Source organism: Lampris incognitus, chromosome 9, assembly GCF_029633865.1.
Source record: "Lampris incognitus isolate fLamInc1 chromosome 9, fLamInc1.hap2, whole genome shotgun sequence".
Taxonomy (NCBI): domain Eukaryota; kingdom Metazoa; phylum Chordata; class Actinopteri; order Lampriformes; family Lampridae; genus Lampris; species Lampris incognitus.
The window spans coordinates 28151535-28179430 of NC_079219.1; the positions used below are offsets into that span (position 1 = coordinate 28151535).

Sequence of the window (27896 nt, forward strand, 5' to 3'; positions counted from 1 at the left end):
ATGTTACCTATTTTAATAATATCACCATAGTAATACTTGGATAGGCGAAGTCTTTCAACTGCACTAATTTGATTATAGTAAATACTAGAGTATTGTTTATATGTGTTTGGTATGTCTAATATCCTCGTTTATATTTGGGAACTAGACTGTAATTAACATGATTTATGGATGGGTTATATATAAAATAATGAAATGTCCTCTTTTGCAATTATCCTAATGACTCTGTATTATTTGACCTGTGTAGAAGCTTAACAAAAGTCTCAGTTGTTCACATGATGTGTTGGTGTAATGGCGTATTTTTTTTGTAAATGCAAACCAAAGTGTTACTTACAATTATTTTCTGTTGATTAAATATGTAGAGACAGAGGTGTCTGGATAGCATAGCAGTCTATTCCGTTGCCTACCAACATGGGGATTGCTGGTTCGAATCCCCGTGTTGCCTCTGGTTTGGGCGGGCGTCCCTACAGGTACAATTGTCTGTGGGTGGGAAGACAGATGTGGGTATGTGTCCTGGTCGCTACACTAGCACCTCTTCTGGTCAGTTGGGGCGCCTGTTCGGGGGGGAGGGGGAACTGAGGGGAATAGTGTGATTGTCCCACGCGCTACATCTCCCTGGTGAAACTCCTCACTGTCAGGTGAAAGAAGCGGCTGGTGACTCCACGTGTATCGGAGGAGGCATGTGGTAGTCTGCAGCCCTCCCCGGATCGGCAGAGGGGGTGGAGCAGCGATCAGGATGGCTTGGAAGAGTGGGTATTTGGACGGGTATAATTGGGGAGAAAAATCCCCCCCTAAAAAAACATAGAGACAGGGTAGTTCCACATTAAAGCAGCTGTTAATTTTTCTTCCCTAATCTTGTTAATTATGGATTTGTTAAATTCTTTTCACTGTGATGAAAATTTTTTTTAAAAAGCACCACTGCACAGAGGGGAAAAATTTTTACTGATAAAGTGAATGAATGAATAAATAAATGAATGAGTAAACCTTGCCACAAATGAGTACAAATCAACATGACAACCAAAGACACAACCTAATTGGATGCCAGTCGAGCAAACACGGCACTAGAGATCAAGGTATGAGAACGACAGAATGCGTAAACAACAGCAAAGGGTTATAAAATGGCCCTTGGGCAGGAAATAAAATCATATCTTGTGGCTATCTCCAATAATCCCCAGCGAGCCCCTTCATTACGTAAGGAAAGTCAGGTCATGCACATCTATGAACACCTTTGTTCACACTCGGCGTGTCAGCCAATGACAAACTTTAAAACAACCTGCCTTGTCTTTGGTCTGCCTTTTAATTTCTTTAATTAATGATAAAATGAATCATGACTAAAACGGACATTTTGCGCCTCACAAGGGGTACTGGCTGGGTTGAAAGTAAACCTGGTCTCCGCATCGCTGTTTGGCGTGTGTCTGTCGCAACCTGTGATGTGTTTGATCTGCCACTGTGATATCACAGTGTGATAACCAATGTGTGATAGGCTGGGTCCACACTTATACTGAGAGGAGTCCATTATATTGTTGTTGACTTTGCCTCACTGCCAAGTTTTGATAACTGGTCAGCCTAACTGATGTAACTGCGTGGCTCGAGTGTTGTTTCAATTTCCCTTACACGTTTGACCAATCGAATGGTTTAAGCGTCAGACTTTGCGTCGGAACAAAACAAGTCTCACATTGTTTTCGACACGGGTATGATCAGCTGGATAACCTCCTTTTCATGATTACTTTCATTTGATTATTGGTGACATCTGATGAAGTCGACTCTTTTTTTTAATTGAGAAACAAACCCATTATCTAACGAAACTGAGTTCAGCTCTTTAACTTGGATGCAGTTAAACTACCCAGTTGCTCTCTCTCCTGTGCTAGTTCAGTGTTGCTGAGATGTTGCATTCCCTGTTTGCCTAGGTGGTGTTGAAGATCATCAAGCACTACCAGGAGGAGGGCCAGGGCAGTGAGGTTGTCCAGGGGGTCCTCCTGGGCCTGGTGGTGGAAGACCGGCTGGAGATTACCAACTGCTTCCCCTTCCCCCAGCACACCGAGGATGATGCTGACTTTGATGAGGGTAAGTTTTAGGGATGCACCAATACCGATACTGGTATCGAGTATATGGCTGATAGCAGGCTAAAATGGAGCAATGGTATCTAAGATTTTACCCGAGGCTAAAATCCAATAGCAAGTGTTCTGTCCTCACAAAGTGTTGTCCTCATGAACGTATACTCAGCTATACAGACAGCTAAACACAAGATGTACAAATGAAAATCTTACGCTAGTGTACTAAACAACAAAGAACAAATAATGATGCATACGTGTTACTTTTATACCAATAAAAACATGCAACTTACAGACGATGCCATGTATAAGCTATGAAGGCGAGGATTGCGTTGTATTGTAGCCAACAGTAACATGCAGTCGTCACTGGCAAGATCTCGAGAGGAAGTTGAGCACTTCCTGTTTCCGGGATTAACAAAAGGAACTACTCAGAACAACCACCAGGGGGTGGTAAATACAAAAAAAACATCTGGTTCCCTCGTAGCACGAGTAACATCGTAAATGCTAAATAGTTCAAATTACTGCATTTTTTGCACATGGAAGCCTGTGTGTCTCTAATGGCAAAAAAATAACCTGGGTGTATTTCAGTCATTTTACCTATTGACCTGAAAATAATGGACTAAGTCTGCACTGTTCAGCAGAAGTAAAAGATTGGATTGGTCCTCAGCATCAGCCGTAACTTAAAAGATTTATACTCGGAATTGGTATCGGCAGTGAAAAAATGATATTGTTGCGTCCTTAAGTTGGGGTGGTGTTTCCATTTTATGTTCATGCTGTCACAGTCTGAGAGAGACACTATAGATACATGTAACCGAGTTTAAGCCCATGTTTGAGATCCATAGAATGGGTATTGCAGTAAGGGCTACTTGATTTGATTAGGACGGGTTTTTCGGGGTGTTACTTGAGTTTAGGGTGAGGGTAAGGTAAGAAACAGGACTGAAAACAGAAATATGGAATGCCCTCAGAGGTACAGTTGTAAGAACAACTCTGCATGTGTGTGTGTGTGTGTGTGTGTGTGTGTGTGTGTGTGTGTGTGTGTGTGACGGGGAGGTGGGGGTCTGCAGCACAGAGCGGACAATGCCAACTTAGCTTAGCAAACTAGCCACTGGTTGAACCTGTTCTGTCAGTGTGAGGGTGTCGGTGTTTGAAGGAGAGGGTAGGTGGGAGGTTTGGAACAATTCCCTCATTTGGTCGGTGGGTGGTGTGAGCGTGTGCCGGTTTGACAACCCCCCCCCCCCCCATTGTCTCTCTCCTGGCCCTCGCCAGCTTTTGTACAAAACACTGCGCTCCTTGACCTCTGCTCCCACCGCTTATCAACCCCTAATTTATTTTTTTTTGCCTTGCACCTTATTAGTGCACCAACAAATGACAAAACCTGGTAGTGAGCAAGACAGAAGGATAGATGGGAAGAAGGAGGGAAGGAAGGGCAGACAGATGGCGGGAAGGTAGAAACAAGAGGCAGACTTGCTGTAACTGAGCTCGACTGCTATCAAGCAACTGTCTGAAATTCTGCCGGATAGACAAGCTCCAAAGGTAGCTAAAGGTCATTAGTGTCAGGAAATGGCTCACTCTGTATATATTGGGGTGTGTGTGTGTGTGTGTGTGTGTGTGTGCGTGTGCGTGTGCGTGCATGCGTGGATGTGAGATAGATGGAAAGAGATGGAGAAAAGAAAATTGGAGTTGGTGACTGGATGCACTTGATTTGCTTTACCCTCTGTCACTCCCCATGAGTTTATGAGAGCGTCAGCACAGAACTCCTCGCTGTGACATCTCGGAAACCCCTGTAAATGTACAACAAAATCGCTTTATTTAATCCTTCCATCATCATGCCTCTAACATGTTTTTAGTCTGGCTGCAGATTTTACTTCATTATTTCTGTCATCCTGCTTCCTGAATAAATTTTGTTAAAACAAGTTCAAAATCACAATACTTGCATACATGCTGAAATTCCACAATTAGCGTGATTATGATGTTATTCTGGAAGAAAACCCACAACCATGTAAACTGTTTGAGTAGTAAAGAATAATTTGTTGAAAGCATGAGGATTATTGTAACAGTTGTAGGGTTATTTAAAGTAGGGCTGGACGATATGGCAAAAAATATGATCACAATATTTTTTTCGTATTGATCGATATCAATATATATCACGGTATATAATTTGATAATGCTGCTACTTTGAAGAGTATCCTGATGAATGAAGCCCGAAGAAACCAGAGGGTCCATTAGTCAAACTTTAGAATATAGTTTATTAACATAAAAATAAAAAAGATTACATTATGATAATGCAATAACATAATATAAACATTTAACTGTGCAAACATGGCTTGGTTTAGAATATATTTTTTGATAAAATAATGTATATTGAATGTGTTCATTAACTTACCAATGGCTAGATGCAGCCGGTGACCGAAACACTGCAGGCGAGTCCAGTCTTTAAGTGAAACATCCTTGACAATGTTTGCCCCATTGTCTGTTGTGATACACACCTGTTGGTCTTCGCTAAGGCCCCAAGATGCAAGTGCCTCCTTCAGCCCCTGGCAGATTATTTTAGCAGTATGGTCCTCTGGATAATATGCCATCTGCAAGCATCTGCTTTGAAGAGCCCACTCCTCATCGATGTAATGAATGGTGAGGCTCATATATGGCTCAGATGTACGGCTGGACTATAGGTCGGTGGTAGTGGCAAAGTAACTCGCATGCCTTAGCTGAATTTCCAGCTTTGCACGGCACTCTTCGTAAAGATGTGGCAGTGCAGTTTGGGAAAAGTATTTTCTGCCTAAGAGTTCATACCTGGAGCCTAGCACTTTAATCAGTTTCCTGGATCCGTCTATATATATATATATATATATATATATATATATATTTATTTATATATGTATTTTTATATATATATAATCCAGTGAGTGAGTCAAGTACATTCTCTATAAGACAATACAAGCCTGTTTCATGCTATAAGCAATCATCAGCTTGTATGATGATTGCTTATAGCATGAAACAGGCTTGTATTGTCTTATAGTGAATTTACTTGGCTTATTGGATTATTTTGCTCCTTATTTGTGGAGCACTATCCCTACCGTTCAGTGTTTCTTTTAAAAAAGTTATAGTTATATATATATATATATCTGGGACACCACTCAGCTATTTCTGTTCACCAACTGGCCTGTAAGCCAAACCATTATCAAGTTTTCACACTGGGACTCAGAAGTTGCTGTAAAGACCACAGATTGAATCCTTTCAATACAACGTCTCTTGTACCTTGAATATCAATAGTGTACCAGTGTCATAGGAGTGAGACCAAATTTTAACTGTCATGGAAAACTCAACTGCCTGAAATTTCACAATGGACATTTGGACCTCGGTGAGTATGGAGGCATACATGGCTGTCACCTTTTGACTTTATGACTCAAGCAATGAGAACTCTGTGCCTTCGTATTGGAAACCAAAGTCATAGAGGTGAGCCATATGAGAGTCAACATTACACAACAGCTTGGACAAGCGGTGGACACCTTCCTTCGCCAGTCCAAATTACAAGCAAGTAGCCATTGTTCACAACAATGCCAGCAATATGAAGATGTGCATGGGGACGCTGAAGACGGAACCAGAGAAATGAGGCAAGGTTCAAGGGGTACTGCTTAGGACAGACGCTACAGCTGTGCATAAATACAGCTCTAAAACAGGACAGAATACGTTGCACAGTTTTGGCTGCCAGGAATCTTGTGGGAGACTTTATAAAAGTGCAAAAGCCAAAGCTGCCAAGGAAGAAAAACAAAAGCAGCAGAATGTTATAGAGGACAAGCTCATACAAGACGTTGCTACTCCTTGGAACGCGACATGTGAAATGCTTGACCGACTGGTGGAGCAATGATGGCCAGTTACAGCTGTTTTGTGAGATCCCAGCATCTTGAAGAAAGGAGATTGCACCCTGGACCTGACAGCAGACCAGTGGAAACTGGCACAGTAGACAGCAGAAGTTCTGGGGCCCCTAATCACGCTCACATAACTGCTATCACAGGAGGAGAACTTGTTATCATCTGCAACAGTGCCGATGCTCTTCAACCTGAAAAAATGCCACCGGTAACCAGAGGAGGATGACAGTCCTGACATCAGAGAAACGAAGAAGACCCTCACCACAGAGATCAACAGCAAATGGCAACCGTTAAGTTTGGAGCCCAGCAGCATCTATCTCCTTTCGTCAGCACTGGACCAGCGATTTAAGCAACTGATATTCCTTGAGAAAGAGAAGAGGGACCTTGTCTGCATTGAGGTTAGACTAATATTTTATATTTAAATTATTAAATTTAAATCATATTTACTATCATTATGCCCCACTACTTCATTATGCACACGACGCATAACCGGTAACCAGAGGAGGATGACAGTCCTGACATCAGAGAAACGAAGAAGACCCTCACCACAGAGATCAACAGCAAATGGCAACCGTTAAGTTTGGAGCCCAGCAGCATCTATCTCCTTTCGTCAGCACTGGACCAGCGATTTAAGCAACTGATATTCCTTGAGAAAGAGAAGAGGGACCTTGTCTGCATTGAGGTTAGACTAATATTTTATATTTAAATTATTAAATTTAAATCATATTTACTATCATTATGCCCCACTACTTCATTATGCACACGACGCATCTGCAGATGGGATGAATGAAATGCTATTTCATTTTTAAGGTTGTCCGCCTGGCTTTACATCAGTCGGGCTCTACTTTTATCTTTGTGGCTGTGCAAGCAGTATCACTGAGACCCTCCATGCTTGTAGGCTCCCCTTGTGTAATTCCACATCTATTTTCCATTGATGCACAGTTTGGGCTTTGATATTACTGCATCACAAAAACAAATTGAATTTTTGGAAAGTGATTGCTAAAATCACGATCGTTATCTGACACATTGCATTCCCACCGAGGAACTTTGAAGTTAAAAGAATGAATCACAGAAAGTTGAACCAGTTCATCTGGACACAACATTAATTGAGAGAAATGTTTCATCACTCAGCATGCTCAATAATCCAGGTAAGGAAATCATAAAAAGTTGAATCAATCAATCTGGACACAATGTGTATTGAGAGAAATGTTTCAGCACTCATTTAAGTGACTTCTTCAGTCTCAACTGATTGCAGGTATCCCCACCCTTATAAACAATACAATGACATAACAACCAAAAACAACGATTGGTTTCATATGCAAATTACCATAACCATTTGCATGTTCTCCCCGTGTCTGCATGGGTTTCCTCTGGGTGCCGCGGTTTCCTCCCACCATCAACAAGACACGCATGTTAGGGTTGATACACCTGTCTGTGCCTCTGAGCAAGGGAATGGAAAGAACTGGAGTTGGTCCCTGGGTGCTGCAGCTGCCCACTGCTCCTACACAGTAGGATGGGTTAAATGCAGAGAACACATTCGTTGTAACAATGCAATTCTTTGTAAGAATACGATGACAAAATAAAGTGGCTTTCTTTTGAGTTACAATGGCCATTTGCACTATTCACAGAGGATTGTGGAATTAGTTGCAATCACAGCATTGCAAGATGGAGACAGATGTACTCTGAAACCTTAAGTACTGATCAGTATGTGTTGGTTTACGGTAAACATAAAAAATCATGAAACTGAACGTTGTTTTTGGTCGTTATACCACTGTATTGTTTATAAGGGTGGGGATACCTACAGTCAGTTTAGACTGAAGAAGTCACTTAAATGAGTGTTGAAACGTTTCTCTCAACACACATCGTGGTCAGATGAACTGATTCAACTTTTTATGATTTCCTTACCTGGATTGTTGAACATGCATAAAGACTTAAAAGAATGAATTTCACTCTTGTCACAGATACCACGCTGGGCTGTTGGTGAGGGACTCAACCCCCACCCCTTGAGGCGATGCCTGTGTATGCGCTCCCTCTGCATAATCTGTAGATTGATATTCTTCAAAAGTTCTGCAGCTGATCTGTGAGATGAATGAGATGAGGCTTCAGATGTGACTTGAAGAAAAGGGCTCAGCAGACCATTTTCTACTGGCCACATGGCCTCTCAGTCACTCCAGACACATTTGGCATTGCGCATGTGCGTGCGTGCGTGTGTGTTTGTTAACATGCATGCATATGTCCTCTGTACGGCTTGACATTTCTGCCCAAATCTGATGGGTTCTATATTTCTCAAGTGGTTTTCAGGTGCACTTTGGGTTGTATTTATTCCTTTGTTTGTGGTGCCTATCTAAGCAATTTCTGTCACTCGTTTCCTCCTCACATTAGATCTGATGATTGAGAGAGAGCGATTAACTGGTCGCTGTGAGATGCTGCTTCTTTTGGATTGGATAGAAATGCCAAAATGGATGCTTGCAAGGGATATTGTGGCTGGCCTCAAGCGATTACATTTTGGTTGCACCAGACAAAAAAAAAAAAACAACAAAAAACTAGCCTCCTCACTGTTACCCTGACCTATTTATTTAAATTTTTATGACCTGTTCGTCATAAGCCTAAGGCTAGGCTTTTTACTTGGATGTATTATTTTAGGCCTGTGTTCTAAAACTTGCATTTACTGTATTTTAGCACGAGTGTAAGACTTCTGCAACTTGTGAGTGCAATCAGACACTCCTCTGCTACCTGTATTGTCAGTAGTTTACAAATTTTTCTTTATCCTAATTTGATTTATATGGGCTATATTCCAATCCATTTTAAGGATGTTTTCATGAAAAAGGAACGTTTGACATCGGAGCATGACTTCTGTTTTTGGCTGTTATACTGTTTAAGATTTAATGAGGAAGCTCTATTTTCGCCTATGGAGAAATACCATTTAGAGAATGGACTCTTAATTGGGTTCGGGTTCAAAATTTGATGCTGGTGGTTGGTATGGGTTTCACAGAATAGTTGATTAGTCGACTATGAAAACCACTAGTCAACACTATGCATAGTGGTAGACTCAATCATTTATCTGTGTTTTAGCACTGTGCAGTAATAAAGCAGTGGCAATGAAACTACAGCAGATATGCAGCTGGGGGCACTGTGGTTCCAACAGATTTGTTTTAACAATAATTTTCTACTTTATGCCATGTTAAATAAACAGAATTTAAGGTATTTAGAGAAGGAAAGACTCCCGCTATCCCTGTGTTGCGGTTTAATGAGTAACCGTGTTAACTTGTGACTTAGGTGATGGCTGCTGTTGAAAACATGAACAGAACACATAGTGTCCTCCTAAAAGCCTTTAATTTTCGTTTAATCAGTTTTAAATATGCACTCCTCCGTGCTTAATAGCTACGCTAACCATTTACGTAAGTTAAATTGCTATCAGCAAGACTTTCACCTCTCATAATATCTCTTACAATGTGGGAATCACACCGGCGCTGGCAGTGCAGCTGTATTTTATATCGTTACCCTCAGTCGGAAAGTGACCCATATTCAGTCATTTTAACCTGTTACATTATAATGTCAAAAACCTCATTAGACGCTAGCTGCTCTGCTACTGTTTTTCCCCACATTTAAAGTAACCTCAAGAAATCTGAATGCTTCTTGTTGGCAACACCATTTAATTTACATGAAGTAGGGCCAGAGGAATATATACTGTATTGAGCATTCAATTTAAGATATATATTTCTTTTCTCTTTTTTTTTTAATGTCACCCCTTTTTCTCCTCAACTTATCTGGCCAATTACCCCACTCTTCCAAGCCGTTGCGGTCGCTGCTCTACCCCCTCTGCTGATCTGGGGAGGGCTGCAGACAACCACATGCCTCCTCCGATACATGTGGAGTCGCCAGCCGCTTTTCACCTGACAGTAAAGAGTTTTTCCAGGGGGACGTAACACGTGGGAGGATCATGCCATTCCCCACAGTTCCCCCTCCCCCCTGAACAGGCGCCCTGGTCGACCAGAGGAGGTGCTAGTGCAGTGACCAGGACACATAGCTACATCCGGCTTTCCACCCGCAGACACGGCCAATTGTGTCTGTAGGGACGCCCGACCTAGCTGGAGGTAACACAGGGATTTGAACTGCCGATCCCTGTGTTAGTAGGCAATGGAATAGACCGCCACGCTACCCGGACACCCAATTTAAGATAATTTAACGCCTTTAGGCTTTTCAACAGCTGCCGTCACCACTACAACCACGGACGCCCTTGGCTGAAAGTCACCAGAACATGGTCACTAGTTAAACTGAAACATCTGCAAGAAAGCGGTTGCATTCTTACTGTAGTCAAACAATATCTCCAGCTCAGACAGGCTTGCTGGGGGTTTAGTCCAGTCAGATTGCGCCTCATTTGTAAACAGTGTCTAAGAGCCAGTCAGACTCTGCTATTTCATCTACCCCCAGGTTGGTCCCGACTACAATAGCTAACCCTTTACTGGTTGTATTTGAGACCTTTTTGATGAAAATTGATCATTGTTGTTGGGCGAAAAAAATATATCTCCTGGGATTAATCGACTGCCGAACTACTTTTTGGGAGTAGTTGATGGCTACTAAAATGCAGCAGTTGTGAATGCCCTAGTGGTCGGATCTTTTCAGGTTTGGACAGAATGTTCTCAGGCTACTGTCGGGTTGGGTTCAAAGTGTGAGGCCCGATTCAAGCTCTCTTTGTGTCTTTATGTTTCATTTGGACATTGGACTGTCTGTCTGTGAATGCGTGTTCCGCCACATCTTTTGTGTATGTGTACGTGTGTGTACCTGAATAGACTTGGTATGACTCATTTAGGCCTTTCTCCAGTATTATGCCTATCATCCGTCTTTGAAGGAGAGAGAACTCGAGCAGGATTTGTGTGTGTGCACGCACGCGTGCATGTGTGCTATGCTGTTTATCCATCAACAGGCGCCAGTGTGAAGCCACACAGAGAGATTGATTTTGAATAATGCTTTAATAAAGAAATTACAAAAATGTTACAAAACAACAATAATAAACAGGATAAAAACCAACACAGTCAGTAACGTAAGATTCACAGAATCCAGATCATCTCAGTACACTCCCAAAGATCAGCTCATCATCCACAACACAGCAAAGCACATTTTTATAATACCACACACTGCAGAAACTTTCCAGATTTTCCATACTTTCCATAATTTTGCCTATTCTTATGTTCCCCATGATACAGAAAAAGTTTTAAAACAAAAACAAATGAACAAAGAAAGAATAAATTGAAAAACTTATTCATCATCCTCTAACTATATTTTGACATTTTGAACTATTTTTTTTTTGAATGATAAGTCTCTTCAGTGAAAACTTTCTCCCCCAAACCACCAGGACTTCTCAGAAAAGTCTTCACTGAGTCAAAGAAGACTTGTAAATCAGGGAACACTTTCTCAGCCTCAACATTTCTGGCTCCCTTAGTATACTCCAGGAACTTCTTAATACTCACTAAAGAGTATCCATTCTTTTTGTGAGCCCACATCTTTGAGGAAGCTAGACTCCACATCATTCTCCTCATCACCTTCACTTTCATCTGACTGCAGACACCTACTCTGACGGGAAACCTTTATTGCTTCATTAGAAGACTGAAACACATCATCGGGTTTCCTCTCCTTATCCTTGTTATTAGAAGAGTCTTTGTTTATCAACATCTCACTTTCCTCCACCAGAAAGCATTCTGCTTCCTTTGTTTTAGTCTGTGAGTCCATTACGTAGTTAATGTACAATCAGCGAGACACGTTTCAATAACCTCTACAACAGCATCTTTATGTGTAGGACCCGGATCAGCAGCACCTGAACCAGCAGCCTGAAACTCAGCTTCTCTTGTTTTTCCTGCTGTGCATTTTCCTGTTTTGAGCTCAGTGCTGCAGTCCTAGTTTCTCAGGGCTCTGTGCTGCAGTCTCTGTTACGTATCTCGAATGAAGACCAGAGGCCAGTGTAGCGAAACCCAAAAGGACAGACAGACAACAGGGCACCGGGATAACCCAAAGGGCGATTTAATGCAGGGGAGAAAAACAATCAATACTGCCACATGGGATAATAACAGGTGAGTCTCAGGTGGGCGTTGTAGAGACGATGTGTGCCTGGCTACCAAAGTCCGAATCTGTAAAGCGAGGGGTTGTCCGAGGAAGTCCGGTTCCGAGATCCAGGAAGTCAAGTCCGAGTAGGAGTGGTCCAGGTAGAGAGACACGGAGGGAGATCGCTGGAGAGGTCCGGGGGGAAAACGTGAAGGTCGCTGGGAGCGAGGGAGACGCGGGGAGCCATGGAAGTTGCGGAGGGAGAGTCCTGGGAGGGAAAAGAGAGAGACACGAAAATAGACACTGGAATTAATGAAATAGCAAGAGGGCAAGGAACGCTGGAGGGCTTGTCAGAGCTTTACCACAGGGTTCAGTACGTTGAAGCACAGACGGGCGTTCTGGCAGGCTTCTTGTAGTGGGCTGCCTGATTGCCGCAGGTGTGCCTGATAGAAGATGGCAAACACCTGATGCAGCACAGCGCTCGTCGCCGAGCGCTCGGATGTTTCCGGCATGTCCGAGCTGGGGGAGTGGCTTGAACGTGCCGGGGAGGCAGCTCGGGGCGGTGTAACCGAAACAGTCTCACCATCATTTGACTCAGTAGTTGGTTTCTCTGGACAGGAACGGATGAGGTGACCCTCCATTCCACAGCCAAAACATTAATTTGCTCCGGATACATAAACTTTGTCGTCAAAACTATCCACTCTGAACTTCAACGTCAAATTTAACTCCATGTTGTTCTTCAGAATCATAAAGACCTGCCTTCTGAAGGAAACAACATGTTTTAAATGCGGAGATTTATAGTTCAGAGGAATGAGTTATATAGGGGACATTAATTGTCCATGTCTCGCCAGTTCTGTGCAACATTTTGTTGCTAATGAACGGAGGAACTTGGGACAAAATTATCTTTTTGGCAGGATTAACCAGCAGCACCACCTGGACAAAGGTGTCTTGGATCACCACACCTTGCTCAAAACCATGTTAACTTTATCATCTACTACTACTACTACTTTCTGCTGCTCCCGTTAGGGGTCGCCACAGCGGATCATCCGTTTCCATTTCTTCCTGTCTTCTGCGTCTTCCTCTGTCACACCAGCCACCTGCATGTCTTCCCTCACCACATCCATAAACCTCCTCTTTGGCCTTCCTCTTTTCCTCTTTCCTGGTGGCTCCATATTCAGTATCCTTCTCCCAATATAACAAGCATCTCTCCTCCACACATGTCCAAGCCATCTCAATCTTGCTTCTTTTGCTTTGATTTTAACTTTATCATCACTGTCCAGAAAAATAACGACTCCAATATTAATTCCCGATGCGGACTTTACTCATAACCGACAAATTCACCGATCGCTAAACTGCAATCTTCCACAGAGCAATTGACAGTTGGACAGAGTTTAACTCCATGTCAGCATGTAAGTTTCTCCAGCTCCACACCTCCAACTCCATGAGTCTGCTTGATTCACAGCCGGGCCGGTCGAAACTGTTATGGAATAATAAAAAAAAAAACCCACCACTATGACAATAAATCTGTCAAAATGTAAATCCAAAAAACAACAACAACAACAAAAGATAGAAAACGCACTCGCGCTGAAACGTGCACTCTCACCATCTTCCACTCTGAGCATGCACTGAGAGAGAGAGATTTTGATTTTCAAAAGCACCTTTATTTCATTTACATAACCCATTATAAGCACTACAATGGTATAGAGACAAAAGGACCTCAACTACAAATTTAATAGTCAAGTCAACTCTACTTGCATAGCCCAACATCACAAACACAAATTTACCTCTGGAGGCTTTACAGTAACACTACATCCTGTCCTTAGACCCTCGCATCGGATAAGGAACAACTCCCTAAATAAACTCTTTATAGGGAGAAAAAATAAGAAACCTCAGGGAGAGTAAGGAGGGATCTTTCTCCCAAGACTGACAGTGTGCATTGGATGTTGTGTTTACACAATTTACATAATAAATAAATAAACTAAATATAAGCCAGGCAGCACAGTGGCGCAGTGGTTAGCGCGGTCGCCTCACAGGAAGAAGGTCCTGGTTTCGAGCCCCGGAGTAGTCCAACCTTGGTGGGTCATCCTGGGTTGTCCTCAGTGTGGAGTTTGCATGTTCTCCCCGTGTCTGCATGGGTTTCCTCCGGGGGCTCCAGTTTCCTCTCACAGTACATGCAAATCAGGTGAATTGGTGGTACTAAATTGTCCCTGGGAATGAGAGAGAGAGAGAGAGAGAGAGAGTGTGTGGTGTGTGTGTGAGAGAGAGAGAGAGAGAGAGAGAGAGAGAGAGAGAGAGAGAGAGAGAGAGAGAGAGAGAGAGAGAGAGAGAGAGAGAGAGAGAGGGGGGGGGGGGGGGCCTGGCGGCCTGTCCAGGGTGTCTCCCCGCCTGCCCTATGACGGCTGGAATAGGCTCCAGCAACCCTGAGAGCAGGATAAGCAGTTAAGACAATGGATGGATGGAACATAAGCCAGTGATACAGCTAGGACTTTGCTTTGTTACACAAATTAGAAAAAAAAAACAGATCTTCATCATCTACCACTGAGCACAATACTCCCCAAGTTCTGACAAAAGGTCATTTCTGTTCGGATGCTCTGCTCCCCTGTCGTAGTCCCTCAGCATCTTCAGCTCCTCTTCAGACAGTTTTTAATTCATAGATTTAAAATGTTTCTTGTGCAGCATCTAGACCTCATGTTGAGCACCTGAGCTACTGCCTCGGTGTTGTCGAGTCCTGATCCTGCTGCAGCTAGTATGTGCTGTAGGGTGACATTCCGGGTGGAAACCAGTTTCTGGGAAAGTCCTGGAGTGCACCGATCTTCCAGCCGCCAGTGCAAGGAATCTGCAGGCTCCAACCTTTTGCACATATTGTATCCAGGCAGCAATTTCTGTAGAAACTCAGCCTCCTTATGCATGACAGTCTTGATGATGAACTCATCATCCTTGGTCAGATAGAAAACTGACCCGCTTGCTCCCTGGTTGGACAGCTCAATCATGGGCTCATTAGACAGCGAGTACAGATAGTCATCCGGTCTGATGCCGAACAGTTCTCTGAAGTAGCGGAAAGCCACAGGAATGTAGGTTTGAAAGCGAAAGTCTGGGAAATACTGAGCTGGGGTCAAATTGCTGCCCTTGCTGGGGAAGAAGATACTCTCTACCACGTAGAAGTCCTGCATCAACACATCTCTCTTTGGCTTAGAGCTCAGGTTACCCACTGTGTAACCTATAGCCAGCTGGATGGTACCTTTCAGTGCAGAGGATGTGGTCTTCTTGTAGGTGGTCTCTCATGAGGAATCAACGCCTCTGTGGCCAATTATGTTCCGCTGACCGGGTTGGCCTGAAGAAGGCATCTCTGTGATGAAGGCCTTCTTTGCAGCAGCATCGATAGTATATGTTTGGCATCCCTTTTCTTAGAGTCTAAAGTGGGGGTCGAGTTGGTACGTGATCAAGTCGGTTTTATTTGTTGCTGTGGGATTCAGGAGAGCTGCCTTGACATTGATTGTCACTGGCTTAGCAGTTTGGGAGGAGGAGCGATCCTTCCCTTTGTGCATAAAAGACTGAGAGAAAGATGATATAAACAGGTAGAGGAAACAGTAAGAGGAAGATCACCCAGTGCAACACACTCATCATGTCTTTGCTTACTTAGTCTTTAACCTTTTAGAACCTTTGCCTTTATTGGCCTTAAGCATCTTTCTGAGACCTGTTATGTGTTTTCTCAAACAGATACATTTTTTTTTCATCCAACAAGTCAAAACCAACGACGTTCTGCAAAGTCAACATGCTTTCAATAAATTTTCCTGTATCTGGAAAATACTCAGATACTTTCACAGATTTTCCAAAGGAATCATCTAAGAAATCATTAATTTCCTCTAGCGTGTACAGATTTCCATTTTGTGACTGTGAGTCTGTAACAGAGATACAGTCAGAGTCTGTGTCATACCCTATTTCCTCGACCTTATCCTCACCAGCAACGCTTTCCATAACGCATGACTCACCCTTTCTTTCCTTTGCACCACCAGCCTGACTTTGGTCAAGTCCAGCTGCTGGCTCTTTTTCGCTGCTTTTCCCTGCTGCCGGTTTTTCCTCTACTCCTTTCCTTTCGTCTGTTGTGACACTCGGGACAGCCGAGCTGTCATCAATTACATTCTCAGTGCCTGAATCAACTGGCTGTTACCTTGCCTGATTATCTGCCTGCCCGCTGTATCCTTCTCCTGCCTCAGGCTCAGTCAGCAGGGTGCTGCCCACCCAAAGAGCAGCAGCATCCACTGGCTCCTCATCTGGCGGAGCACCAGTGGTAGTGCGCTCCTTGGCCAACCTGGCCCCCGGCTCAGGGCACTCCTCAGCTGGCCTGTGAGGACAAGCATTCCGCTTGTGCCCCACAGCCCCACACTCAAAATATTTAATGCTGACTGTGCTAGCATACACCATGTAATGTCCCTCCCCATGTTTTACTCTGAAGGAAATCTCCAGCGTCTGTGACAGACAATTCAGATACATGAACACCTGTCTCTGGAGGGATTGGACATGTTTCACTTTATCATTCATACAGACTAACCTCACAGTCCTAAAACTGCTCACCAGCTTCCCGAAGTGTTGCAGGTCCTGCTCCAGAACCTCATTAGAAATGAACAGGGGAACACCGGAGATGGTGACCCAGGTGGAAGGCACGGCAAGTGGGGAAACCTGCAAATAGATGCCACTCGCTATTAGCTCAGCCACAAAACGCCCCTCTTTCAGGAAAATAATCACATCTTTGTTCATCCTGGAGGCATAGGACAGGTTGGCGTGTCCCACATGGTCTCCCACAGCCAGGAGAACTGCCTCTATTGGAACAGAGGGATCGGGCTGAACCCGCACTCCCTGTTGGATAGAGAGAGAAAGCGTCTCCGAGGACGCCAGCTTTCTCACACTGGAAAAAATAACTATGACAAACAAAACACACAGACTACAGCACGACCAAAAAACTCAATTTGAAACATTAGCCCGAAAGACAAAAATAACCTACTATAAATTGGATAAATACATCGAACTTAGTAACAACAGGTTGCTCTCACCAAACACTCACACGCCGACTCCCAGCATGCACTGAGAGAGAGAGAGAATTTTGAATTTTAAAGCAAGTCTTTATTTAACAAAAAACAGACTTGAAATCTTTCTAAACATATAAACAATACTTGTCAAAGTACAAACACTCAATAAGCATCTTTTAACAATCCCAAAAAACAATCATTCAACGACAACTTAAAACATAAAAAACAGGTAAGACCCCTTTTATCCAAGCTCTGCAGAAAAAACCAGCTCATCCTTTATGGTCGAACACACCACCCCTGGCCTTCCTCTTTTCCTCTTTCCTGGCAGCTCCATATTCAGTATCCTTCTCCCAATATAACAAGTATCTCTCCTCCACACATGTCCAAATCATCTCAATCTTGTCTCTCTTGCTTTGTCTCCAAACCATCCAACTTGAGCAGTCCCTCTAATATAATCGTTCCTAATCCTGTCCTTCTTTTTCCGGCTCACATAGATAGCCATTTTTGCCTGCCCTGTAATGAAGTTTAAGAGTTGACATTTATATTTTACATGTTGGCTGTATTTGGAACCAAAAATAAAATTCTGTTTGCAGAAACTTTCCCCAGCTGATCTAAATAAGCGTTCTAGTAGCAGAAACAGGGGTGTAAGCCTCACACATTCTGAAAAGCAATGAAAAACTGTTTCTCTCTGGGCACAATAGGGACAGTGGTCATTCACATTAGGGTCTAGCACAGAAACAAAAGCATTGACCGCCACTATGCCATGCAAGACCCTCCACTGCAGATCACCAGCTTTTTTAATTAATGGTGGTTTGTATAAACCTCTCCAGACTGGCTTCACATTCTCCCCAAGCCCAGCTGGGCTCTCCAGGGTGTATCAGTCCGACCACTCAGTTTTTCTTTATTCAGGATTTTTACCAGCATACTATACATGGTCTTACCTTTAAGTACATTCAGCCTGTCATTAAGAACATTTGCCAAATCCAAAAGTGGCCCCGTGCAGAGAGAGAGAGAGAGAGAGAGAGAGAGAGAGAGAGAGAGAGAGAGAGAGAGAGAGAGAGAGAGAGAGAGAGAGAGAGAGAGAGAGAGAGAGAGAGAGAGAGAGAGAGAGAGAGAGAGAGAGAGAGAGAGAGAGAGAGAGAGAGAGAGAGAGAGAGAGAGAGAGAGAGGAGAGAGAGAGAGAGAGAGAGAGAGAGAGGAGAGAGAGAGAGAGAGAGAGAGAGAGAGAGAGAGAGAGCTTATAAACAACCAGTCCTGAACCCCAGGCTTCTATCCCCTCATCCTTACATACTCTCTATCCTTGTTTTCTTAAAAACAATTACAAGGAAAGATGTGTAGAAGTGCAGGCTGTAGCTCTCCAGGCATCTTGTACACAAGCAGCAGGCATGCAGCATGTCAGAAGTGTTTTAGTCGGCTCTCCTCTAATGTGAATTGGGTCATTATGCGTAGGAAAGGTATATTTGAGGATTGATGCACTTATAGGCTATGGGAAAGGATTATTAAATTTGATACTGTTAATGAGATAGCCTCATTCCCCCTATCTCATGTTAGTTTTGTATGAGGAAATGAGCTTACTGTGGATGTTTTTCATTATGTGAGTAATACTGAAGGCAACTTACATTTTGGAAGGGTGTATGTCAGTGATGCACCAGCACCAGAGTTTATATAATCATAGGGTGTCATAATTATGCCACACTGGGGTGTCATTTTCTCTGGGGACAGGGGGAACATGTCCCCTCTCTTTTCAAAATCCCTTTTGTGCCCCCCCACCCCGACCCCACACACACTTTAAAAATCACAAAATGTTTTTATTCTTATCTTTTTAACCACAAAAAGTATGCTTAATATGTAACTGTTGGGCCAGCCGAAAGTGTGAGTTGGTTGATTAGAGGGCTACTCAGTAACATAGCTCAGGGTAATCATATTTTCAGTCTAGACATGTTGATGTTAGGCTAATATTGACTTAGCCAACATCGATACACTCTTGCTAGGTAATGTTACTGGTACTAATGTTGGGTGGTGAACGAAATAGTCACCAGCCTGTCACATATTTACGAAGAGAGAAAGAAGCAGTTTGACAAACTAAATATTTAAGGTGGTTGTAAAACAGCATGATTTTTTTATTAACCTATGTAACTTGAAAATGAGCCCGCCACAAACCGCAGCAAGTATTAGTCAACAATATATGAAAAGCAGAGTTTCTCTCGCTTCTTATTTATTTTATTATTAGACTCACACACCACAGGCTCAATAGGATGACTTGAAACTGCTTTCATATCAGAGATCAGATGAGATGGAGGTGCCTATGGAAGACAGGGAGGGAGAGGCAGGGAAAAGCGGCACTGAGTTGCAGGTAGGTATATCTGCTGTGTAAAGGGTTAGGTGATTTTGGTTTGTTGATGAGATGGAGTGAACATAGAGAAGTAAACAAGGTTTAATCAAAAATAAAGTGCACTAATAATGATACAACCAATGTGATTTTAATATATCTCCGGCTTTCCCATCAGCATTGTTTTATACCTTGTTCGTGTCAACTGCTTTCATATCCGAGATCAGATGAGGTTAAGGTGCCTATGGGAGACAGGGAGAGCGTGGCAGGGAGAAGCAGCACAGCGTTACAGCTAGGTTATATACTATTCTGGCCGAATTTAGCATGATGACCAACTTAATTATATCCCGGAATTTGTATTGGTTACCGTAGTCCCTAAATGTATGTAGAGATGCAGGAAATGGGATTCACATTGTAAATTTTTTTCTGGGGGAGGAGCCCCAGGCCCCTCATTTTATTGTGTCTCCCCCCTACTTCTCAAACCAAAGTTAAACCCTTGATGCCACATATCCTTGTAATTTTGGGGACGTGGATAATATTTCAATAACTCTTCTTTCGGCTTATTCCCTGTTTCCCAGGGGTCGCCACAGCGGATTTGATAGTTTCAGTCGGTACCCTGTGAGGGCACAGCACCGATGGCGGTCTTGTCAATCCGCATAATGATTTGGCAAAATTTTACGCCGGATGCCCTTCTCACACAACCACCAACCCTATGTATGGGGGCACAGGTAAAGTGCTGGATGCCATCCCAGGATTCATGGATTTGTGCCCATGCTGTCGCCATAATATTTGATATTTCAATACCAAAATAAGAAAACTCTTGTCAGTCTGATTACAGGTATTTGGATAAATTGCATCCATACATATACTTAAATAGCAGTACAGCTGTGTATGACTCCACCAACATATGAATTAGAAATAAAAAAATAAAAAAATATTGAAAGAGTTTGCAAAAATAAATTCTGTTGATGAGACCATCCCTCTCAACTGTGGGTTGTGGTCAGATCCTTATGGCAGCACAGTGGCCCAGTGGTTAGCATGGTTCCCTCACAGCAAGAAGGTCCTGTGTTTGAACCCCTGGCTGTCCCAGGTCCTTTCTGTGTGGAGTTTGCATGTGCTCCCCCCTGTCTGCACGGGTTTCCGCCAGGTGCTCCGGTTTCCTCCCACCATCAAAGCCATGTGTGTTAGGGTTAATACTCCTGTTCTGTGCCCCTAACCAAGGCAGGACAAAAAGAACCGGAGTTGGTCCCCAGGAGCTGCACGGTGACTGCACACAGCTTCTTGCCACACAGCTAGAATCAGTTAATTGCAGAGGATGAATAAGCTGTGTACATACATCTACTGGTGCCCCTGGACCCCCCCCTCCCCCCGTGGGAACCCCTGGGAGTATCTTTCCCATTAGATTCATTGTAGCTTTGTGGGAGGAATCCTCACAGAGGACGCGGATGCCAGCGCATTCTGCCCCTGGTTGCCGTCTTTCCAAGCTGTCAGACTCTCCAGTCACCACTCTTTTCCTGGTGTCACCCAGTCTTTCCTGGTTGTCACTGATAAAATCAGGGTGTAAGCTGTGTACATAGTATATCTACTGATGCCCCTGGACACATCTTCAGTGATGTCAATAAGTATACCTTCTTATTATTTGATTCTTGTACTACCTTCATAGCTATGTCACACCCAACAATCTCAAGTTGCTACTAGCAAGTGGACTGCGGAGATGGCACCAGCGGAGAGAATTGTAATGGCTTAGCATTATTTCCAGGAACCTGCAAATTCAGAGATTTTAAATATTGCAGTAGAAGTTCTGCCTTCAGCAAGATGGCAGCATTGTTCTGGTTAGATGATGGTTGAGTGGTGAGTTATACAACATGTACTGCTAGTCATATCATACTTGGGTAAAAGTAGTTGGCACACAGTTGACAAAGATATCTGTTTTGCACTCTAAAATGATACTAAATCCTTGTGTTATACATAGGTCAACTCAAAAATATTGTTGGCAGCCTTCAAATTAAAACGTAATTAGACTTAAAGACTAATAATGTGGGAATGAAATTAGTTATTGGAGCTGTTAGGAAGGAAACATGATGTCAGGTTGTCAAGTGACTATCAGTTGGACATTGCTGACAACATGCAATCCTGTTTGTGTAGCTCTGTTTTACCAGTTTTAAAAGGGAGAAACATAGATTTATATAACTTTATTTTGATATATGAGTAAATTATCTTTTGATGCAAATAATATGCAGGAAAACCACAAATTAAGTATTTACCATGCAGTCCCGGAATATCCTTCCCAGAGACTTTAAAATCCAGTTTGTGGTCACCAGTGTGTGGCTCGGTGTTGTTCACATGGCTGAGATGCATGTTTTCCTCAACAGTGAGCTTGGATGAAAGTGTAGCCATTGTCATACTCCACTATTGAGGATACACAGGGCTATGTTAAACCCCTGTCACCAGTAGTGAGGATGAAGAAGTGTCTTGGAGATGGAGAAGAATTAGTTCCCTCCTTCTATCCTGTTACACCTCTCATTCTCCTTCCTCAGTCCTATTCTCTCTCTCCCTCCCTCAGTTCCCCATACCTCAGGTAAGTGAACCCCTCTTCCCCTCTTTCACCGGCTCTCCTCCTTTTCGCCTTTGTCCAACCTCCCACTCTGCTTCTTTCCCTCCATTATCTTCCTAGGTTCCCTCTCTTCTACCTTCTTTTTCAGCTTCTCTTGTAGTCTCCCACCCCTCCTACTGTTCTGTATTCTTCCATTCACCCTCCCTCACTCTCCTACAACCATAGGAGGATCAATTGAGTGACATTCTATTCTGACTAGAATGGAGAGAAGGAGGAGGTATGAATCCAACCTGCATCCTGCAGGGACATTGTCTGACTGGAAGCCACTCATCTCGTAAATTTGTATGCGCAAACAATGGCCTGAAATGGTTTTCTTTGCATTGATGCCATTCCAAGAGTCGAGGCTATTTGGCCAATAATTACTGTTCCATTGGTTCTGAAGGAAATCAGCCACATTGGGAGTTATGTGAAATGTGCTACTCCACCTCCCCAATTTTTGAGTCAAAGTTTCATTTTGAAGTGTCCTTTTTACGATTAATGCAGCATATGTTGGTGAGGAAATTGTACAAAGTCGTCCTGTACCTGTGATGTAACATAAACCATACAGAATTAGTTCAAAATATACAATGAATGCAATGCCGAAAAGTTTTTTGCCCACCTTAAGAAAGGCATTTTATATTTAGAATTTGCTATTCTAAATACAGAAATAATTTGAAATATGTGCATATTTTGTTTTTTTTTTCATTTGAAAAAGACACTGCTTTTCATCACGTAGCTCTTCCTTTTGCCTAGGATGACACACCATGCCAAGCAGCCATCTCCATCCAACACAGGCGGTACCTGCCGCTAGGCACAGAGCTGGGCTCACGGCGTGCTTTATGTTGGCCCTGAAGATGGCAGTAGTCATTCTACTGGTGAAACAGTTCCTCTTTGAGATGTAGTCTACTTCGGTAATTAGTGGTCTATTTTCTTGCACATGCCCAGTAAACACATAATGGCTTTCCCAACTGAGGAATTTGGTGTTTAGACATGTGACATGATGAGAGTAGAAGTGCTCGGTCTTAGCCAGAACCCCCCCCCCCATTTTTTTTTAAATTAATAGTCAGAAAAGTTGCTTTTATGTGACAAGTACTCTGAGCCTATAATGAGGAGGTTGATTTTGCTGATTGGCACCCCCTGTTTTTTTTTTTTGTGTGTTGATATTTGTCTGCCTCCTGCTGAGTGGAGCAGACACCAACTGCAGCTGTTTAAATAGCAATTACTTACCAACCAATTAGTCACAACACTTCAGATTCAAGTGACTATGATTGAGCTAAATGATGGATCAAATGCCTCCCTATAACGGATGCCGAGCTTGCTAGGCCAGGACAAAAGGGCAACTCCCTCCAATATTGCCCAAGTCTTGAGGCTAGGACACACTCCTGCGTTTATATATGTAAACATCTCTGTGAAGCATTGCAGAGAAGGGGTTTCTGGATTACCATGGCTCACACAGGCTGTCGCAGACATGCAAATCTCCAAAATCTCAAACAGCACCTTAGCTATGTATGTCTGCAAGGCTATATGGCATACCAATACTGATTGGTTGTTAGTGAGACATCAACACGAAACCAGAACACCCTAAATAAATTTGTTTAGCTTGCCTTAAAACAGTGGCTCAGTCTAAAAGTTGACTGTATAGTATACAAACACAACAGAATTAAAGACAACACAACACATGACAAAATGAAGAAGGTATGGATCCTCTTTGTTTTGTTTTGTCATGTGCTGTGTTGTCTCTGGTTTTCACACTATTATGATTTTTTGCTTGTTTTCATTTCCAGGTTATCCAAAGGAATTGAATCAAGTGCAACTGGACTTGGTTATAACTATGACCTGGATGAATGAGAACATTCACAGACATTTCCAGGTTACTTTGACTATTCTTGTCATAATCTGGATTTGTAAATATGACACTACCCTCTAGGGCATATGAGCACTATGTGCAGTGATGTAGGCAAACAGCTGTGCAACTGTTGTCCGCACAATGTGCACACTCTCAAACATGCTGACATTTAAGCATAAATCTAACTTTAGCCAGTCATTACTGGCTTAGCAATGCTGACCACATTTTTATGGTCACCGGCTCTATTATGGATTTTAATTTCGTCTCTGAATATGACGCAAGAGCATTGAATAGCATACTTGGTGTGTGTATGTGTGAGCCTGTTTACCAGGGGGTCCTTTGCAGGGTGCTTGCCCTTTTCCCAAATAAAAATTCCAGACTTATTCCAGACTCATCTCAAAGTACTGGAAGTGAGACTTGAAGGTTTTTTTGCCCTGCAAATGGCTAACCAATGCTGTCTCTCCCGTGCTCTCAATGTCAATTTTTTTTCTTTTTTTTTTTACCGCATATTTTGCACAACGCTTTAGTGTTTGACTTGAGGTCAGGAGTGATCCAGGTTTTATGTTTGGGGTATTTGAGCCATAAGCTCGAAAACAAAAAACAACCAATTTTCACACTTTTCCAAGTCTACTGGGCTAACGTTAGTATGGTACTGAGTACTGACTCAGAACAATTTAACCATTGCATAACTTCACTAAGTGCAATAATAATACCATACAGCCTTTTTCTTGAATTAAAAATGTTGTCTAAATTCAAAGCTGACATGAAGGCAGTTGTCACAACGAACACTAGAGTGCACATGTGGACAATTTTCAGGTTTTGATAACAAGGCAACACACACATTTCTTTTCTTTTCAATTCATTTTATTTTTTTATATATTTTTGCACATTGTCAACTGTTCTTATGTACGTATTACTATGATCAAAACTTCCAGACTTGTTTTAAGACTTTCACCCAAATTTCCATACTTTTACTGGTCTGGAAAACAGTAATTCCTAATTCCATACTTTTCCAGACTTCCCAGACCTGTGCAAGCACCCTGCTTTGGGTCCTTGAAATGGTTGCAGTTAGAGGAGTTAGCACAATGACAAAGAAGGTGTGTTCTGTTAACTCTCGGGTATTCCTGTTAAATTTTAAGCATTCTTTTAGTCGCTCTTATCAAGCTAACAAATGATGTATCCGGAGTATAGGCTGCAGCTCCTGTATCAGCAGAGTAATTATTTTCAACTTAGTCATTCCATTATCGACTCTGCTAGATGATAATAAGCAAGGCTGTTCTGTGTGAAATGGTAAAAGACAAAATTCTCTCAGGAGGTGGTCCACTTCCAAATGCCTGCAGCTTCAGCTATAATATGTGCGAGGCTACATGTGTTGACATGATTCCACCCCACCTCTACCCATCCCACACAATTCGATTGTAAGATCAGCCATGAAGTCAGCCAGCCGTGAGTTAGTATTAATTTTTACCTCAGGGTGACAGGTGGCACATCTGGACCCAAGACACTTGAACCACCTGAACCGGAACTTGATGTAGTTACTCTGGTCCCCGTTGCCACATCAGCCACACTAAACCCAGCTCAGCCCTGCATGAATTCTTTCTCCCCTATTCTGGTCTCTTAATACTCTTCACCCAGGTGTTTGGGTGATGATTTGAAGTAACTGTTGGATAATGGGGAGAGGTGTGTTTTTTGTTTTTTTTCCTGGAACTGACTGTTGTGGATATTGTGTGCATGTCCATGAGAGAGAGGCATACAGAAGATGCGAAAATGTGAGAAGCTGACAGAGGGCCTTATCATTGCTACGATGTGGAAAACGGAGACGGAATCACAGAATAGAGACATAAAAATGGATATCGGGTATAAACACGGAAGTGTATGTAACTTGGAGATTGGTGGGAGATTATTACAGCATGCTAGGAATTTAAAGTAATTTGTGCTTGGACCATCCGTCACGTTCCCTCGCAGAAACTGTCGCACTTCTGTGTCTTGGTGCATGCAGATGTGAGCATCACAGCATCCACATGTCAGTAAATATAAACTTTCTTACAGTAAAAATAGGTAAACATACAAAATTAAAACCAAAAATAAACAAAACCAAGAAAACCGATAATGGGGAAACAATAAAATGGCATTTTGGAAAAAAATAAAATAGATTTCGTAGGGCCCTATGGGCAGATGGGCCGTAGTGTTAGCCAGAGAGTCCTCTGGCCCTTCTCCATCACTTAAACCAACTGATTTATTAATGGTCCTTGACACTTCCACTGAATATTCTCCTTCTCCTGAGATATTACTGGATTTTAGTCTCCTTGCCTTCCTCTTTGCCTCCTCTTTGCTTCCCCATGCCTCCTTTCCACTCTGCGGCCGAAGGCTTCATCATTCATACATTAGCTAGCTTGCTCGTTGTGATATAAAAGAGAAAGAAGAAAAGTAGACTATAAGCTAGGCCAGACCAAGCTTGACCAAGAGCTTTTTTGTACCCATTCTCTTCAGTAGTCAAACCCCACCACTTTAAATTTCATTTGTATGGATGAGTTTTTGTTTTGTTTTTTTTGTATTTTCTCCCCAGTTGTATTTGGCCAATTACCCTATTTTCCGAGCTGCCGCGGTCGCTGCTCCACCACCTCTGCCATTCCAGGGAGGGCTTCAGACTACCACATGCCTCCTCCGATACATGTGGAGTCGCCAGCCGCTTCTTTTCACCTGACAGTGAGGAGTTTCCCCAGGGGACGTAGCGTGTGGGAGGATCACACTATTTCCCCCCCAGTCCCCCCCCCCCCCGAATAGGCGCCTTGGCCGACCAGAGGAGGCGCTAGTGCAGTGACCAGGACACATACCCACATCCGGCTTCCCACCCGCAGACACGGCCAATTTGTCTGTAGGGATGGACACCCAACCAAGCAGGAGGTAACAACGGGGATTCGAACCGGCAGTCCCTGTGCTGGTAGGCAATGGAGTAGACTGCCACACCACCCAGACATCCAGATGGGTTTTGAAATATGCATTTGGTTTATGGTTTATACACTGAACTTAAAAAGCATTGCAAACAGAAAAGTCTTCATTCATAGAGTCATTGGTCTGTGAAATGATGCCCATGTTTTCTTAGAATGCCACACTACCCCTCTAATGTAAAAAAAAAAAAGACAATAAAAACTTAAGTTCATGATCAGGTTGGGAGGAAAATACATAGCCGATTGTAAATGCAAGGGATGTCATGTACAACTTGTGCTTTGTTTGAAAGTTAAGAGCGTGAACATGCATGATGTACCTTGCAACAATATGAGAGAAATCCCACCCAAACTAACATCCACAGGACGGCAGCGCTATGCCCAAGATGGAGGGGGTGGGGGTTGCAAAAAAAAAAACAAAAAAACAAAACAAAACAAAACATTGATTTGCATCTTAAGGCAAGGCTGCAGAAGCAAAGACACAAACACAGCCGAAATTAAGGCCGAGGTTAGCCCTTGGTTTCCAATGCTTGGTGGTCTGTGGCAGACATTCTCATGGCAGGTTAATTGAAGTCAGGGGGATTAAAAACACCTCTGCCATGATCTCTCTCCTTCTCGCTGTAAATACACTATCTGTTCAGTATGCATTGGGCACGCTGTCACTGTCGGCCCCCACATTTGTGTGTGTGTGTGTGTGGGTGAGTGCAGCTATGTGCTTTTTAAAAGCTTCCCAACTACCTTTTGTGATAAGGTCTTCCAGAGGGTTAGCCCTTCAATAGATTGCTCTACCTGTCCCGAATGGTAAATTGATTGCCTGTGGGTTTTTTCCCCTCCCCCTTCCTCAGCGCTGCTAATTAGAAATCACTTAACAGCCCACCTTCAACCGTAATAAACAAACATAAAAGAAATGACAGCATCTACTTTAAGTCAAATGACAGAGTCAAAAACATCTTTTGCTTTATCAACAACTCTAAAAATAAAAATCTCCCACTCTGTCCTTGGTGCCCCCCTCAGATATGAGGTGGTGAGCTGGGGGCCAGGGCTGCTTTTGGAACGTGTGCTCCCTGTTATAAATCAGAGTATGGGTCCCCTGGGTGCCATTGCCACTGCCATCAGTTCTACTGTTTTATTCATTCCGCTGCTTTGTCTCATCACCTATTCTGCCCCACGCAGGAGCAGAAAGGGAGGGAAGGATCCGAATGCATTACT

The 27896-nt window shown here is 43.0% G+C and overlaps 1 protein-coding gene across 1 annotated transcript in view; it reads left to right on the forward strand.

The window, feature by feature from the left end:
* LOC130117791 (eukaryotic translation initiation factor 3 subunit H) overlaps positions 1-27896 on the forward strand; it is a 102068-nt gene that overhangs the window by 14236 nt on the left and 59936 nt on the right. Inside the window, exon 2 of the mRNA XM_056286022.1 lies at positions 1905-2061. Within this exon, the coding sequence (XP_056141997.1) occupies positions 1905-2061 (157 nt within the window). The remainder of the gene's footprint in view (positions 1-1904; positions 2062-27896) is intronic.